The sequence below is a fragment of the Varanus komodoensis genome, unplaced genomic scaffold (assembly GCF_004798865.1).
Source record: "Varanus komodoensis strain SLA01 unplaced genomic scaffold, ASM479886v1 scaffold23, whole genome shotgun sequence".
NCBI lineage: Eukaryota > Metazoa > Chordata > Lepidosauria > Squamata > Varanidae > Varanus > Varanus komodoensis.
In genome coordinates this window covers 12,419,991-12,434,897 of record NW_025335627.1, presented here as the reverse complement: position 1 = coordinate 12,434,897, position 14,907 = coordinate 12,419,991, and the positions used below count along the sequence as shown (strand labels likewise).

General features: G+C 42.8%; 1 protein-coding gene across 8 annotated transcripts in view; it reads right to left on the bottom strand.

The window, feature by feature from the left end:
• The window catches only part of MREG (melanoregulin), a 40,680-nt gene that overhangs the window by 21,034 nt on the left and 4,739 nt on the right, over positions 1-14,907 (bottom strand). For 2 of the 8 annotated variants that reach the window (XM_044431700.1, XM_044431701.1), the window contains exons 2-4: positions 12,118-13,288; positions 11,445-11,520; positions 1,138-1,297 (exon numbers count right to left, since the gene is read on the bottom strand). In XM_044431700.1, coding sequence (XP_044287635.1) covers positions 1,138-1,297; positions 11,445-11,520; positions 12,118-12,151 — 270 coding nt within the window. In that variant the 5' untranslated portion in view covers positions 12,152-13,288. Of the gene's footprint in view, positions 1-1,137; positions 1,298-9,980; positions 10,061-11,444; positions 11,521-12,117; positions 13,289-14,907 lie in introns of those variants that run through there. The other 6 variants (XM_044431702.1, XM_044431703.1, XM_044431705.1 and 3 more) reach the window with 6 other exon arrangements.

The following is a 14,907-nucleotide window of genomic DNA, read 5'->3' as shown; positions in this document are numbered from 1 at the left end:
GAGAGAGAGAGAGAGAGAGAGAGAGAGAGAATGATACACATGTACACACACTGCAAACACTGCAACAAAGTGCTTCACAGTTATTCACCATGCTTAATTAGTGTTGTTTTATTGGTGTTGATAGTGGGTTAATCTTTATAAGCCTGTATATAAAGAGGAAGCATTTAATCACTGTAAACTGAAAGCAAATGATGTGGTTACAACTGATAACCTCTCAGCACCCTTCATTTCAGGACAGTCTGGAGATAAGTATAATTTATGAAACATTATTCATTGTACCCAGTGCTTTTTTTTGTAAGAAAAAAGGTGCCAGAACTCATGAAATTATTTACCTTTCGCACGTAGTCAATCACTGTACATACACCCACACACTTCAGTTGTGTAACGAAACATAACGGTTGCCACCCGCAGTAAGCACTCAGCGCACGACCACACAAGGAATCACAAGCCAAGCAGTACCACAAGTCAAGCAGCGCCATCACAAACCAGCGTGGACGAAGTACGCATGCATCAGACTCAACGCACAAGCAGCCCGCATGCACCGTTTTAATGATTTTGCCGCCGGCCGGTAACGCTCAACAGGGCAATTCAAATCCACGTGGACCAAACATCAAATTTTCAAAAGTTACTTTTAAAACTTGGAAAATCTGTCGAAAAAAGGTGCCAGAACTCTGTTCCGGTGCGTTCTATGACAAAAAAAGCACCGATTGTACCTCAGAAACTGTTTTACTTAATTGAATTAGACATTTTCATTATTCCATATGGTTTACCGCTGAAGAGATGAACATGCAAATTAAATGCAATGTTCAGATATTCTGGGGCAAGGGGCAGAACAAGCAAGCAGCAGTGCATCGACTATCTTATGGTTGCAATAATGGATTTAATACATATTTTTATATTTTGTCTTTTTATGTAAACAGAAAGGACAGACTTTATTTTGGGCATCTGGTAACTAAAAATCAGGAGCAGCCAGCACGATGATTGTTGGAATAGAACGGTTTGAACTGAACCTCTCGTCCCTCGAGAAATTATAAATAATTAGATGGTATATAAGTCAATCAACAGGTTTGTGGTCAGCGTTTTCAGGATTACGGCCACCTATTCATAGAAGCATCAGTGTCTGCACATGAGCCTTACCTCAGAATCTTTGTCCAGTTTATCTCTAACCACAATTAGATTATACAGTATCCGGTCATCATCTGCTTCTGTGTGGGAGATGTCATGAGGGGCACTCCACAGGTTCTTCTCTTCATCCCATGCCTGTGTTGCTCCAAATGAAGCATAAGGGTTGTTATTACTGAAGTGCAATAAAAAAAAGAAGTTGAAACCATATTAGTAATCCAGTTATGAATACTGGTGCAAACTATATGAATTGCTAGCACCACTAGGTTTTGTTTTTTTTTACAAGTCTACACTATACAAAGGGAAGATATTTAGCTGGATTACTTGCCTCTATTTGTGGTAGACCGGCCTATGGATCCCTAGTCCTCAGAGAGCTACTATGAAGTAATGACTGCCCACAGAGTGAGGGAGAAAAATACATTTTACACAGGAAAGTCAATATCTGATGTACCCCACTCCTACTGCAAGGTCTTAGAAAAAAAATGGCATGGGACTAATTCTTAACCACTGCCCCCAGAGCTGAAACCCCAGTCTAAATCAGGCCCCCAGCAGCTATAATTGCCGCTGTCAAGGTGGCATAACCCACCTCCTCGCAGAGATCTCCTACAATTTAATCCAATTTGACCATAAGAACTAGGCCCACGGAAATGTGCTTGATGGCAGGAGTATTCTACCTACCTCTGCAAGCCTGCTCACAGAGGAGACAGACCACAGATAAAGTCCTGGTTTACTGTGAGTCCCCCAGACACCCCGGACTCCTTTTTTCTCCTACCTCCTTGAACATATTAACAGAATGAAGTGATTTTGTGCTTTGTAATATGAAAGTGGCTGCATCACAACTGCATCATGAGCTAACAGGACAGGGGCAAGTAATTGGGGGTTTTCCAGATGTGTGGCCTACAACTCCTCTATCCCTCACCACTGGCTGTGCTGGCTAGGGCTGATGTTTTGTGGACCAAAACATCAGTGGGCCAAAAGTTGACCCCACCCCCATAGGGTTTGGCTGAAAGGAACCAAAGACACAAAAGAAATGAAAAAAGAAAAGAAGCACACAGTATTTATATCTCATGGCACTGTATAAGAAGTTTGACTTGCACGAACACCACTTTTGTTTCATTCCTTGTGCAGGAAAATGATATACTATTTCTCCAAGTTAGGCTGATGACTCTATTAAGTCCTAAGAATGAAGGTGTGCATTATCTTTATTTGGCTGCAGGCAGAGAGTGAGATTATACTTCAATATGCAAGGCAACAAACAATACATTTTTTATTCTTATTGTAACCCTTTGGAAAGCCCTTAAACACACAGCTGCTTTTTATACTAAAGTGGTTGCACCTATCTCCTACTAGGAGAGATACAAACATTTTTCTGTTGGTGAGCTTGTTTATAACTGTGAATCATCTCAACTTTGGTTGACATGGAGGTTGGTGGGGAGGGGAGTGCCAAGTAGCCTGAATCCTTTTTCTCACTAAGTATTTTGTAAAACTTTACTCTTTCAGGGCTATTAGGCTTCTGGTACAAGAACTGTGCTGCCAACTTTTCCCCACTACAGCACAAGCTCCAGCTTCCCCCATTTCGATTACCATGGGCCTTTTATAGAGAGGGTGTCTTCTAGAAATTCTCTTTGTGGACAACATGTATGTATGTTAGGGCGCTTCATGATTCAACCTGAAGAACCCAGTTTTTCAAAACTTAAACAGTGCTTAGTTCTAGATACAACTTAAAATGGACATGCACAAAACCCTAACCTTAACCCCACCCTTTCTCCTGTCACATAACTGGCACCAGTCTATATATAATATATTATAATATATACCCTGTGTATATTTCAGCTACAGTTTCCCAACAAAAATACTACCAGAGGCATTATGACAGTCAATATTCTGTTTCAACTGTTCTTTGGAAGCAATTCTAGCCATCTCAGTAGCATACCCTGCTTTAGAAGCCCATGCAGTACAGGCAATTTTAGAGTAACTGAACCCAACATACAGAAAAAACCTGTGATATGCAATCTAAGTGGAGGTGCCAAGGCATTGATCCATGGTATTAAGGGCAGGTATTACAAATATCTGCTTCCATATTTTCACCTTAAAAAGTATAAGAAAGCAAGCCATGGGGCAAAGCAAGTAAAATAATTGCTTGTAGGAAACCACTGAGGTAGTAAAAGGTACAGGTAATAAGTTTCTCTAAGGAAAAAATGGTTACTTGGCACAAACCAATTCTGGATTGCACCTGAACGCAGATAGCCAATGTAAGTTTGAAGAGCCACTTAGAGTTCCTGGAAGAGGGACTAATCTTACACCATAAGTGTAAAATATTTCTTCTAAAAGATGTTGGTTGGGAGGGGGGTGATTACTGCACTGATTATCTATACAGTTAGCCAAAGACAGAAACACATTATGGCATATGCAGGACATCCTACCAAACCAGACTTAAGATGATATGCTGCAATGTCTGAGCTGACCATTCATCCATTAAACCAGAATCCCAGACCATGGTCAGACATGATTGGCAAATCATGGTTTCCTTGTACTCTTAACTGCCTTGGTTGTTACTCTGCTCCTTGAAAGCCTTTGCATCAAAGAATTGGGAGAGCAGAGACAGAAATGCTAGCAGGTAAACCATGTTTCTCCTGCGCATTTAGAATCTCAAGCCATGTTTTCATAGTTAGCAGAAACCATGGTTAGCCATGCAGTGTGGACAGGACTGCAACTGCTCCAGGATTGTTTGGAAATGAATGGGTTAGCATAGAACCATAAGCACATGTTAGACAACATTAACTTAAGACTATGTGAAGTTGCTAAATGTACTGAAAAATAAAGCCCTGTCCAAGCAGAACAAAACGTTGTCATCAATGCAAACTCACCAACACTTCCAATCTTCAGCTAATGCCTCCAGCCAGACCCTTCCCCCTTCACCAGCCAAGCCTGGACTATCCATATTCCTCATAAATGCATCATTATAGAACTGTTAAGCAGTGCTAGAATCAAGCCGAGCAAAGTGGGGGCCAAATTACTAGGAACAATCCAAGTCAACATGTTAAAGCTAGGACAGACAACTTTCCTCAAACTGAAATGATAGGCTGTCACTATCCCATATCCCCTTGGTCTAATACTGTGAAAACCCTTCTCACCGATCACAGAAGAAACAGCATAGAATGCCGGTGTGAGCCTTATCAAACTAAACCCTACTAAAGAAAAAGAGCTTAAAATGCAATCAATCCTATGCATCCTTGGAGATGGCTAGCTGAAGGGATGCTGGGAGTTGCACCAGGGTTTGCTTCCTTACAAAATGAAGTCTGAAACACTGCTCTGGATTAACTTCATACCAGTCAATATATCTCCATGCAAAAGATTTGTTTTCTTCCTGTTGTGGTTCAAAGAGTTTTTGGTTGAACAGAAGCATGAACAAAGACTTAATTTCTCGAAAGATGTAGCAAGACGAGACCGTTGAAAGGAGTGGAAGAGAGCTATGCTAACATATATACAGTTCATCTTTGCCAAGCAGCCCTCTTTCTGGAACAACTTGGAATATGTAGAAATAAACTCAGCTCATGGTTAATATGAAACTGCATCATTTCATCCAGTCTGTTTTACCTTAAAATTTTAAATTTAGGAGCAGCAAGCCCCCAGGGAGGCACAAAATACCAAGAAAGTGGGGTGTGGGGTGACAAAGCTGTGGGGCAGAAAGGAAACTGGCACAAAGACAGAAACACTGAAGCTACGACAACTGTTATGCTAAACATGGCAACTGTGAACAGGCAGGGAACATGGAAGAAGCGTCTTCTAGCCACAGTAGCTCCTCAGCACTTTTCTAGCTGGCTGCTTTCAAGAGCAAGTCCAAGAAGATCCATTTGAGTCCCCCCCCCCCCCCCACAATGGCAGCTGGACAAGCATCCCAACCCACCCCAACCCAACCCACAGAGCCTTTCATGCGAACAGAAGTGGGTGGCAGGCCCGTGTAAATATTCGATTTATTTATTTATTTATTTATTAAAACATTTTTATGCCGCCCCATTTGCTGGAGCCTCGGGGCGGCTTACAACATTAAGTTAAAAAAATACAAACATTAAATTATAACATTAAATTAAAATGTTTGTAAAATACAAACATTAAGTTAAAATGCAAAAAATAACAATATAAAATAAGTTGCCCTGGCCAGATATATTCTATGCTTCCATACCCATGCTGAAGAGATGGCTGTGAGTGGAGATTTGGCAGGTGGAGGGACTGGAAGGAAGTGTATAGAAGGAGGAAGGATCAAGCTCAAAAGACTGAGACCCACTGCTTTACAGTAGCCTTCCATATTCTTAAAGGACGGCCCAAACTTGGCCCAAGGAATAGGGCTCATAAGGGCCAAAGTTGATGAGATGCAGTCTGTGAATAGGATCATCTGCATTTTACTAAGTGTGCATAGCAGCTTCAGGAGGAGGTATTCAAGCAGGAACCTTACAGTTTTCCCCAAATAAGGATGTCACTCCCTAGTCCAAGTTGCCCACAGGGGAAAACATTAAGCATTAAAGCTATCTAGGGTGCTTCCAAAAGGAGGGCTCTTAAAGCGAAGAATCAGAAGGTACTGTGCTGCTATTTCATTTGTTTTCCTTAACAGATTTTACACAGTAAGAAAAAAGATGAAAATAGTGGTGGGAAGATAAGAGGATTTCAAGTGATGACAATGACATCTAGACCACCAGCAAAATTCTGTGAATGAGGCCCTCATCTGAACGCCCTCCAAGGCAAATATTAGTTTTGAACATTTTAGGAGGAAAATGTTGTGTGGAAGAGGTTTTACATCCTTTCCAGCACCATAGTCCTAATCTGAATTGCCGTGTTGCAGGCAAACAGGAGAACAATTGCAATCAGTGGCACTAAGCTTCAAGATCATGAGTCAGTTTAGGACTGGATTCCGGAAAGCTGTTGATGATCAGCACAAGAAAGCCAGTGGTTCTAAAAATGAATGCAACACAGCTGCCAATTTAGGATACTAGAAATAACTTCTTTGAAGTAGTCTTCACATGACTCCTTGAAAGTATTAGGTGTACTCATGATGACAGACACCAACGCTACTGTTATACTTCTAAAAAGGAGCAGGCAAGGTTTTCCTTTAGTCAATACTATTGTGGCAAGACACATTATCAGCCCATTTAGGACACACTTCTCACACAATACAGACTTGCTTAAGCCTTCTTCTCCCACAGAGAATTGAAGAAAATGGAAGCCATGGGGACCCTGTACAGCTGATCTTTCACTGACAAGTGTTGAAAATTGATGTTTCACTTTCCTACATATTTAAAGACACTGTGCAATTAGAAGCCTGAATACTTTCTATTTGTGGTCACTTTGAGAATATGAATCAACACACAGTCAATTTCCACAGTCAGATATTGGCAATACTTTTAGACATAATGGTTTGGATTAGCACAAACCATTTATATGGGTTTGATTAAATGCTAAACAATTCATTTAGGTTGTGCTGCCATGATAATTTCTTCACAGATTGTGAAACTTTGGAACATAGCAGGACTGAAGTGATGAAGCATTTCTATTTTAATGGACTACTTCAATTACTCAGGACCATTTAGGATGCTTTTTAAAAAGTCAATTATAGTAATCCAATTTCAGAAGGCCTCACACATTTAAGAGGAATGAAAGGAACTTAATTCATAGGCTAGCTGCAAGGGTAAATAAGGTGCAGCACAACATTGTACCTACCCATATCCTTAGTGAGACTATCACCCAATTAAAGAGATCTAGTTGATTAGTCATGTAAATTTTAATCAATCATTTCTTATGAATTAAAGCTGCAAAACTCTACATATAAAGGAAGGGTTTGATTAAAAACATATATTTCTATTGCATGTCACACAGGAAACAATGCTGCCTCCAAAATAAAAACTGCCAGGCACAAGACCATCTGCACCATTACTGAAAACAGTTAAATTTCTGTCTGCAGTGACCTCTTTAACACATTTTTAAAAATCAAACTGAGTGAGGCTTGCACACTCAGTACTTTGCAATCGGGTAAGCTAAAGTCATCTCGACCACATCACTACTCACTCAACCAATTCTAGTACCTTTATTTTAAAGTTTAGGACTTCAATACCTGGAAACAAACCTGCTTGCCTGGAAAAGCATGTTCAACTGTACAGTGCTTACATATCTTTAAAAGTCACGCACTGGCTTTTAGCAGTGTTTGTCCCTCTTTTAGCCCAGTTTAATTTTGAACACCACTGCTTACCGTTCTGCAGTAGCCACTTATACTGCAATTCCTCTATAGGATTTCCTGTGTAAAGCCATTGTTAAGTAACTAGATCAGTACCTGGAAGTGCTACTAAAGAAAGATGCTGTACATAAATCTTCTGACTTAGCTACCAGGGCATCTGGAAGAAATACACAACTTGTTTTAACCCACAACTCAAGTCTTTAAATCTATACATCCATAACCTGTCAAGTTTCCTGCTACAAGGAGGCAAGAAGGACAGGTTGCTCAAAGGTATATCAAATAATCATGTCTCTTTATACACAAAAGAGCTACTATGGTAAATATCCAGTGCAAACATTTCTGGTAGAGCATGACGTTAAATCTAACAGTCCCTTTTAAACATGGGAAAATATGCAGGAAACACATCCAGAGGTGCACCCATCTGCATATTTATTTCACCTTTACCTTAAGGGCATGCATGTGAGCATCCTCAATGGTTCTTACAAGTATGTTCTTTCCTACCACAATTTCCTCATGGGAAATTCCTAAGGTGTAAAGTCCAGGGCATGGGCTACAGGAAACTATGTTGGGAACACACAGAGCACAAGTGTAGGGCAGTCCTGCACTGGATTCAGAAAACCAGAAGCAAGAGGCACATTTGTGAAACAGTCCAGAGTCAAGTCAGGCAGATAAAGATTCGGGCACCACAATCCAAGATCTCACAGGCCAAGAGCACAGGCCAAGAGTCAACATGCCTGCTCCAAGACAATAATGTCCTGGAGCAGGCAAGCTCAGGGAGGAGGGGTGTAGGTACCTGGAAAGGCAGGGTCCGCCCAGAGACAAGGACTGAAGCATGAACAGGTCAGAGTGAGGCAGGTAGGAACTAGGATACAGGAGCCAGAGCGGATGATGTCACCAAGATAACTCCTGTTGCTGCAGCACAGAGCAGCAATGCGGTGCATGCATTATGCGCCCTCATCACTCCTCAGCTGTTCCCTGCAAAGGAGTTCCTGCTCCTTAAGCACTTGTAGGGTCACTCAGGTCCTGTCCTGACATGCAGCCTGAAGTAGCCCATATTGTTATGTAGATATTTATGATGGATGGCCAGCCTTAAGACGAATCCAGGCCAGAGCAAACAGAAGCTCTGTGTCTTTTCAAATTTTACCACTTACTGTATGCCCTGCCTTTTTGCCACAAGGAGCTCAATGCAACTTTTACAGAAGTAAGAATAGACTAGACACATTAAACTATATGTATGGCAATACTTTAAAGCATTAGACTGAGCAAATGCATAATACATATGTTCAATTAGCAGATAAACATCATTACCCAAACGGCTTTAATCCACATGCTAAGAAGGGTTTATTCAGCTGATTTGACCTTTAATGCTTATTGTTTAAGGAGTGCTAGGCTCTCAGTTGGAAGAGGCTGTATTCTGACATTAGGAATCTGTTCTGTCCCAAATGACAAGAAGGAACAAATCCAACTTTGGCATGCAGCATGACATCATAGCAGGATGCATTAATAACACCTGTGGAAGCCACAGGATTTCATAATATGAGAAATAAAAGTCAAATGCAGAAAAATCCCCTTCCACCAACAAATTACTTTGTTGTTAGTGGGTTTTTTAGTCCAAAGTAGTATCCCCCCACACCCCAAAAGAAACAAAGATAAAATAAATAAGAAAGATTATTGTGTGAAAGTATCAACAGGCTTTGAGATTTGCAAACAACATTTACAGCCACATCCTGTGGATGGGTTTTGGCTGAAGCTTATGGCAAAAACCATAGCATTTCCTGCTGAAGCTGAGGTACCATCCTGCACACAGCAAGCAAAACAGAAATCCTGTTCTTCCCCACTTGTTGCAAATTCTGTGGATTGGAGAAGAGCAGTGGCACATTGTCATGCTGTTTACAGCTGATGGTCTGGCTCCAGGTCCCAGGACAAAGTCAAGGAGCAAATGATGCAGCTGCTTTACTAAAGCGAAGAACTGGATCGGGACAGTGCCTGGAGGGAGACCATGTGGGAGGCCCATGCATACCATCTTAAATTCAGTCATGAAAGAAAGGCCAGATATAGATGTGCTAAATGAAAACAAGCACAGACCAGATTAGTTACTGTGAAAGGCAAGTATATCCCACTGTGTGCCATCTCTGTGCACAGTCCTGGGAGCCAGTGCCACAGCACAACTGCTCTACATTCAGTCAAAAATCACACTCAGCTGCAGCTCTGAAAAGCTTAATCTTTGTGTGGTTTGCTGTACAAATTAGCAAATCTTAATTACAACTTGTCGCACTATTTCTGACTTTCAAAGTTGGGGTCCTAAAATGTTAAAAATATGAAAGCTCTGCACTACAGACCGTCTCCTGAGTGTGAAAGCTCAGGCTGTGCTTTCTGCCCTGAAGTGCAGCCGGTAGCACGGCGAGGGTCTTGAGGGCTCTTGGACAAGGCATCTGCAGTGGGATCCTTCTCACTAGAAGCACCCACTGCTGCTCCTCCTGCCACCTGAGAGGCCAAAGGAGAGGCAGGTATGCAGTGAGCCCATGTTGAGGTGCCCAGCCATGCCTGCCCCAGATGCCAGCATAATGCATGACTTGACCCAATGTCCAGCTGAACCAAGCATCCACATACCAGAAGGTTAGACTGAGCAGCTTACCTGTTAAGCCACAATGTGTGGCTATAGAATAGTCCCATACAAGCAGCCATCTTATTCATGCTTGCTTGGAAGGAGTCTTACTGAAATCAAGAGTCATTGAGTGAGCATAGGAAGCCCTCCTAGGGTAAACCAAGCTGTAGTCTGCAGCTCTAAGCTAAGTTACAGTTGGTGTATGCTTTAGATATTTGTGCAAATCAAGCTCAGTGCAAGTTCAAATACACTTAGGGCCAGCACTGATCAATTATAACATGTGATATTGATTTTCAGCAACTCAGCCATGACACTTGAAAGAAGCAAGAAAGCCCTCTAACCCACTGATACTGTACCATTGTAAAGTTCCCCAGCCAGCATCCACCCACAGATCAACACATGCTGTACCTAGCTATCTTGCTCAAGGATAGGCTAGACATGCACATGGTGGCCATGTCATGAGCAGGGACGGCTGGAGCTGGGGGTCAGACTAGATGGCCCAGGGGACCCCTTCCGACTAGCTCTGTTTCTATGTTTCTATCCTCTCTTCACAGGAGTAGGCAAAACATCGCTCTCCAGATTTTTGGGACTTCAAGTCCCAAAAGGCACTGCCAGAATAGCCAATGGTCAAGGATGCTAGGAGTTAAATGAAAAACATCTGGAAATCTACAGTACTTTCAGCTGAGCTGAGCTAAACCAATGTGTGTCATAGCAGGTAATTCCAAAAAGTTGGAAGCAGAAAATGCCCAATTGGCCCAATACTTTCAACTTGCAATTGTCAAGGCCTAATTCTCCATGGACAAAGGCCTCTCTCATACCTGTTAATCTACACAATATAGCAACCATATGATGGGGGAGGTGGGGAGAGAGAGAGAGATTGGAATAGCTCCACAGGGAAGCCATTACAGTAAAGTAGCAGGCTGCTCGGGTACAGCAATTCTCAAAGGCACTGAAACCATTTTCACCATTCCAGTGTAGACCTTTCTTGTGAGACATTAGTACACTTGAGCTTGTATGGAGAAACCTGCCTGATCCCCATGGTGCATGTATAAACATATACAGTTGACTGCACAAGTCACCACATGACACAATTTAGAGCAGGCTCCTAAAGGTGGCTGTAACTTGTAGAGTGATCTGACAAAGCTGGATCCTCTCCAGATGTAAGCAAGCAGCTGTTACTGAACAATGAGGACCTCTCCCCACAGCCTTCTTGCACTTATCATCAGCTCCAGATTGCCTGGGCAAACCAAGGCATCCTCTGCAGAGCAGAGTTGGAAAAGTAGGCTTTCAAAGGAGAAGAGTATGCTCATGGTGATTTAGCTGTGTGTTTTGGCAGGCTCCAAGCAACTGCCTGGATGAGATGAAATGGACTTTTTAAAAGTTTCATATGAACCAGCATCTGTTCTTAATATCATATGGAAAGCTAAGAGAGGGCTTCTGATCATGCGCAAAATGCTGTTCCCTCCTTATTGGGTAAACACATGCCATGCTCACCTGTACAGCCCTATATGGTACACAAATATCTTGCTGGACATCACCTCAGTGTTTTCTGAAAGCAGCTGGGGGAGCACTGTTAGGAAACAGAATTGCTGGATAAGATGGGGCCTTGCTCTGATCCACCAGGCCTCTTCTTACATTATATTCCATTCAGCTGTTCCTACTGCCCCTACAGGAATACATCTGTCAACAGCTCTGAGGCATGACATGATAGCTGAAATAGAGCTCCCATGGTCAGAGGCACTGTACCTCTGAATGCCACATACTGTAAGCAGATGAAGGGGCGTGCGTGCATGTGTTGGCTTTACACCATGCATGAAGACTTCACAGATGCATGCAATCAGGATGTACCTGGCCCCTACTGCCCAGGTACGCTGCAAAAGGGCTGCTCTTGTGTCCTTTCACACAATGGGCAGGAGATCTGGGGATTACCCGACAGTTCAGGATATCGAAATGTCCCGGGACAGCCCTGCGCCCCTCACACCCCTCTGACCTCAGCCTGCGGCAGCGCAACTACTTGGCCACGGAGCCGGGTATCCTTGGAAGGCTCGTCCGTCTCCCAGCTCCTCTCTGAAGTTCAACAATTAAGCTCACGGGAAGCAAAAGCCGGTCTTAGCCTGGAGGACAACAGCTGGAGCACAGGCTCAAAAGGATCCCCTCCGTCTCTTACCTGACCAAGGGCTCCTTCTCCGGACGCGAAGCATCCCCCAGACATCTCCCGCGGCGGCAGCAACAGCAGCACAAGGCGTCCAGCCAGTCGCCTAGCCCCATGGAAAGAGTCTCTCCTTGCCCGGCACGTCGCAGCCGCAACCAGGATGGCCTACAAAACGCCGGTGGCCCCTCCCAGCAGCCTTGCTCCGCGCGGCTTCTTCGCTGCTTGCTGCATGGCGAGAACCAAAATCCCCTGGCCGGCTTCGACGCGCTCGCGGCTGGCCTTCCACTCCCTCCCGCTGGCTCGCCCCGCCCCGCTCCGCTCGGCCTGAGTCTCTTCCGCGCATGAGCGACGGAGACTCGCCGAGACTCGCGCCGCAGGAGCGGGCCTTTTAACGACGCGCGAGGCAGACCCGCTCACAACTGGGCGCCACCTACCGGCCGCCAAGCAGTACAAAGCGGACTAGAATACAAGCAGCACCTGGTTGCTCACCAACGGTGGGAAGAAAATGTTCAATAGAGGTCTCCTTCGCTTGATCCAGCAAGGCTTGTCTTGGGTTATGTAAGCTTTCATTATTTACAGAAAGCGTTTTTACTCGGCTCTTCAGCTAAATAGGGTGTTTAAAGCAGCTTACCAACGTCAATAAGGCAACCCATGTCCTTGAGGCATACAATCTAGTAAGTCAAGGCACACAAGGAAAACTGACTGGGAGGGAGGAGGAAGCATAATGGTGTGGTTGATGCAACTAGATGGGAATTTATTCTGCATCAGATTGTGCCCATCTTTAGGATCAGGTTCTCCAGCTTTGGTTCTTTTGTGGGCTGGAGCCTTGGGTTTTTCTCAGCTGGTGGTTTTTTGGGCAAGGGGAATCTGGGGGGGGGGCTCTTTCTGGTGGCAACCCACGTTCACAATTGGGTTGAAGACTGCACACATGCATGCACACACACGTGTACTCATAGAGGTTTCAGTGTGCAGGGATGGAGAAATTTAAACCCCACCCTTGCTGTACATTGAGATCAGGCTCTTTCTGCTAGAGTGTACTACAGTCACACTTCATCCCAACAGGTAAAATCATACCTGCCAAGCCACCTACCTGGGGATAGGTTTACTGGGGGAAAAGAGTAATCCTCATCCCAGAAATCCTGATCAAAATGGCTGTTGCCCTGTTCCTGTAATTGCCTCAGGATCACTGAAAGGGAAAGAGGAACTTACCCCAATACAGTGGTACCTCAGCTCACAAACGCCTCAGTTCACGACCAAATCAGGTCGCGAACAGAATCATAAAAATTTTGCCGCAGGTCACAAACTCTGCATCAGGTGGCTATCGCACCCATGTTCCCTACCCAGAGCGCTCCCGCAATCACGCCTGTCTCCCCCCACCCTCCCGCATGATTGCTGGGAGAGGGGGAGATGGCCACGATCTTTGTTATTCTTTGTCACTTTGCTTCAACTTTTGTGAGTAGAAAGAGTTACAGAACTGATTAACCTTATTTACATTGACCCTTATGGGGAAATTTGACTTGGCTTATGACCAATTTGGGTCATGACCAGAGTCCTGGAATGGATTAAGTTCGTGAGCCAAGGTACCACTGTAGTGATCATTATGATTATTTTCCCCCCACTGTTACCAGCAACAATCTGTTCCTCACCACCCAGCTGATGATCAGCTGAATGGCAGAAAAAGCAGACAGGACCCTGCAAGCTACAGAGTGGCTGTACGCTGTATGTGGCCTAAAAGATGCCCTTAGGATGATACTAGAGTTGTCAGCTACAAACACACAAGTCTATATATGGAGAAGAATGATATAGTTTTTAAAAGGAAAAAACTATACAAAACTGCAATAATTTATACACAGTGCAGAGGATAGTAGAAAAGTTACTCATACAACAAGTATGTATTACCAGAAAACATAAAACCTTCTCAGAAAAACATTTCACCAGTAGCTCATCATTTGCAAATCAGATGAACATTCATAAAATAATCCAAATCACTTGAATAGGATAGAGAACAATTTGTTTTTATTAGTTTGTCTATTAACATTTTAGACAATATTTGTCAGTACCATTTTATTACTGTGGGAAATTCCTTTTTAAAAAATTGTTTTCTTAAAATTGATAAGATACAGAAAGAAGGATGTAAGAAAAAATATAATAAAATTGCCAAGGGATTTTAAACAAGTCAAGCAATACATTCATAACCTGCATATTTCCGAAGAGACCAAAAATTTCTATCTTTCTGTCAAAAGAGTGACTAGTTCTCTATACCAACAAATTTTCTAACAGCTTAAAATCAATTATAACTCATCAACAATATTTTAATGAGCTTCCTTTTACATATTATACAGGATATAATAGAATTTCTTCAATTGGTCTTCTGTTTACATAATTAGTTAATTGTACTATCACTGCATACACCACCAACTTATTTTTCCAATCTTCAATTGTTGGACATTCTGGTGTTTTTCATTTAGATGTAAGTGTAATTCTTGCTGTAGTTGTCATATTTGAATAATTCTGTCATGTTCTTTAAAAATGTCTCTAGCATTATGTTCAAAAGCATATTCTTAGGACTCATAGGAAACAGTCTTAAAGGGTTTTTTTTTTTTGTATTTCCACATCTCAATTTCCAAAATGTTTTATTTCACAAGCCCATCACATATGGTGAAAAGTCCCATCTACTTTATTGCATTTCTAACATTTTGCATTGTACTTCTTGTCTATTTTTTCGATATCTTTTGGGGTAATATACCACCAAAAAGCATCTTATACCAATTTTTCTTAGTGCATGACTAGCTGTGAATTTAATGT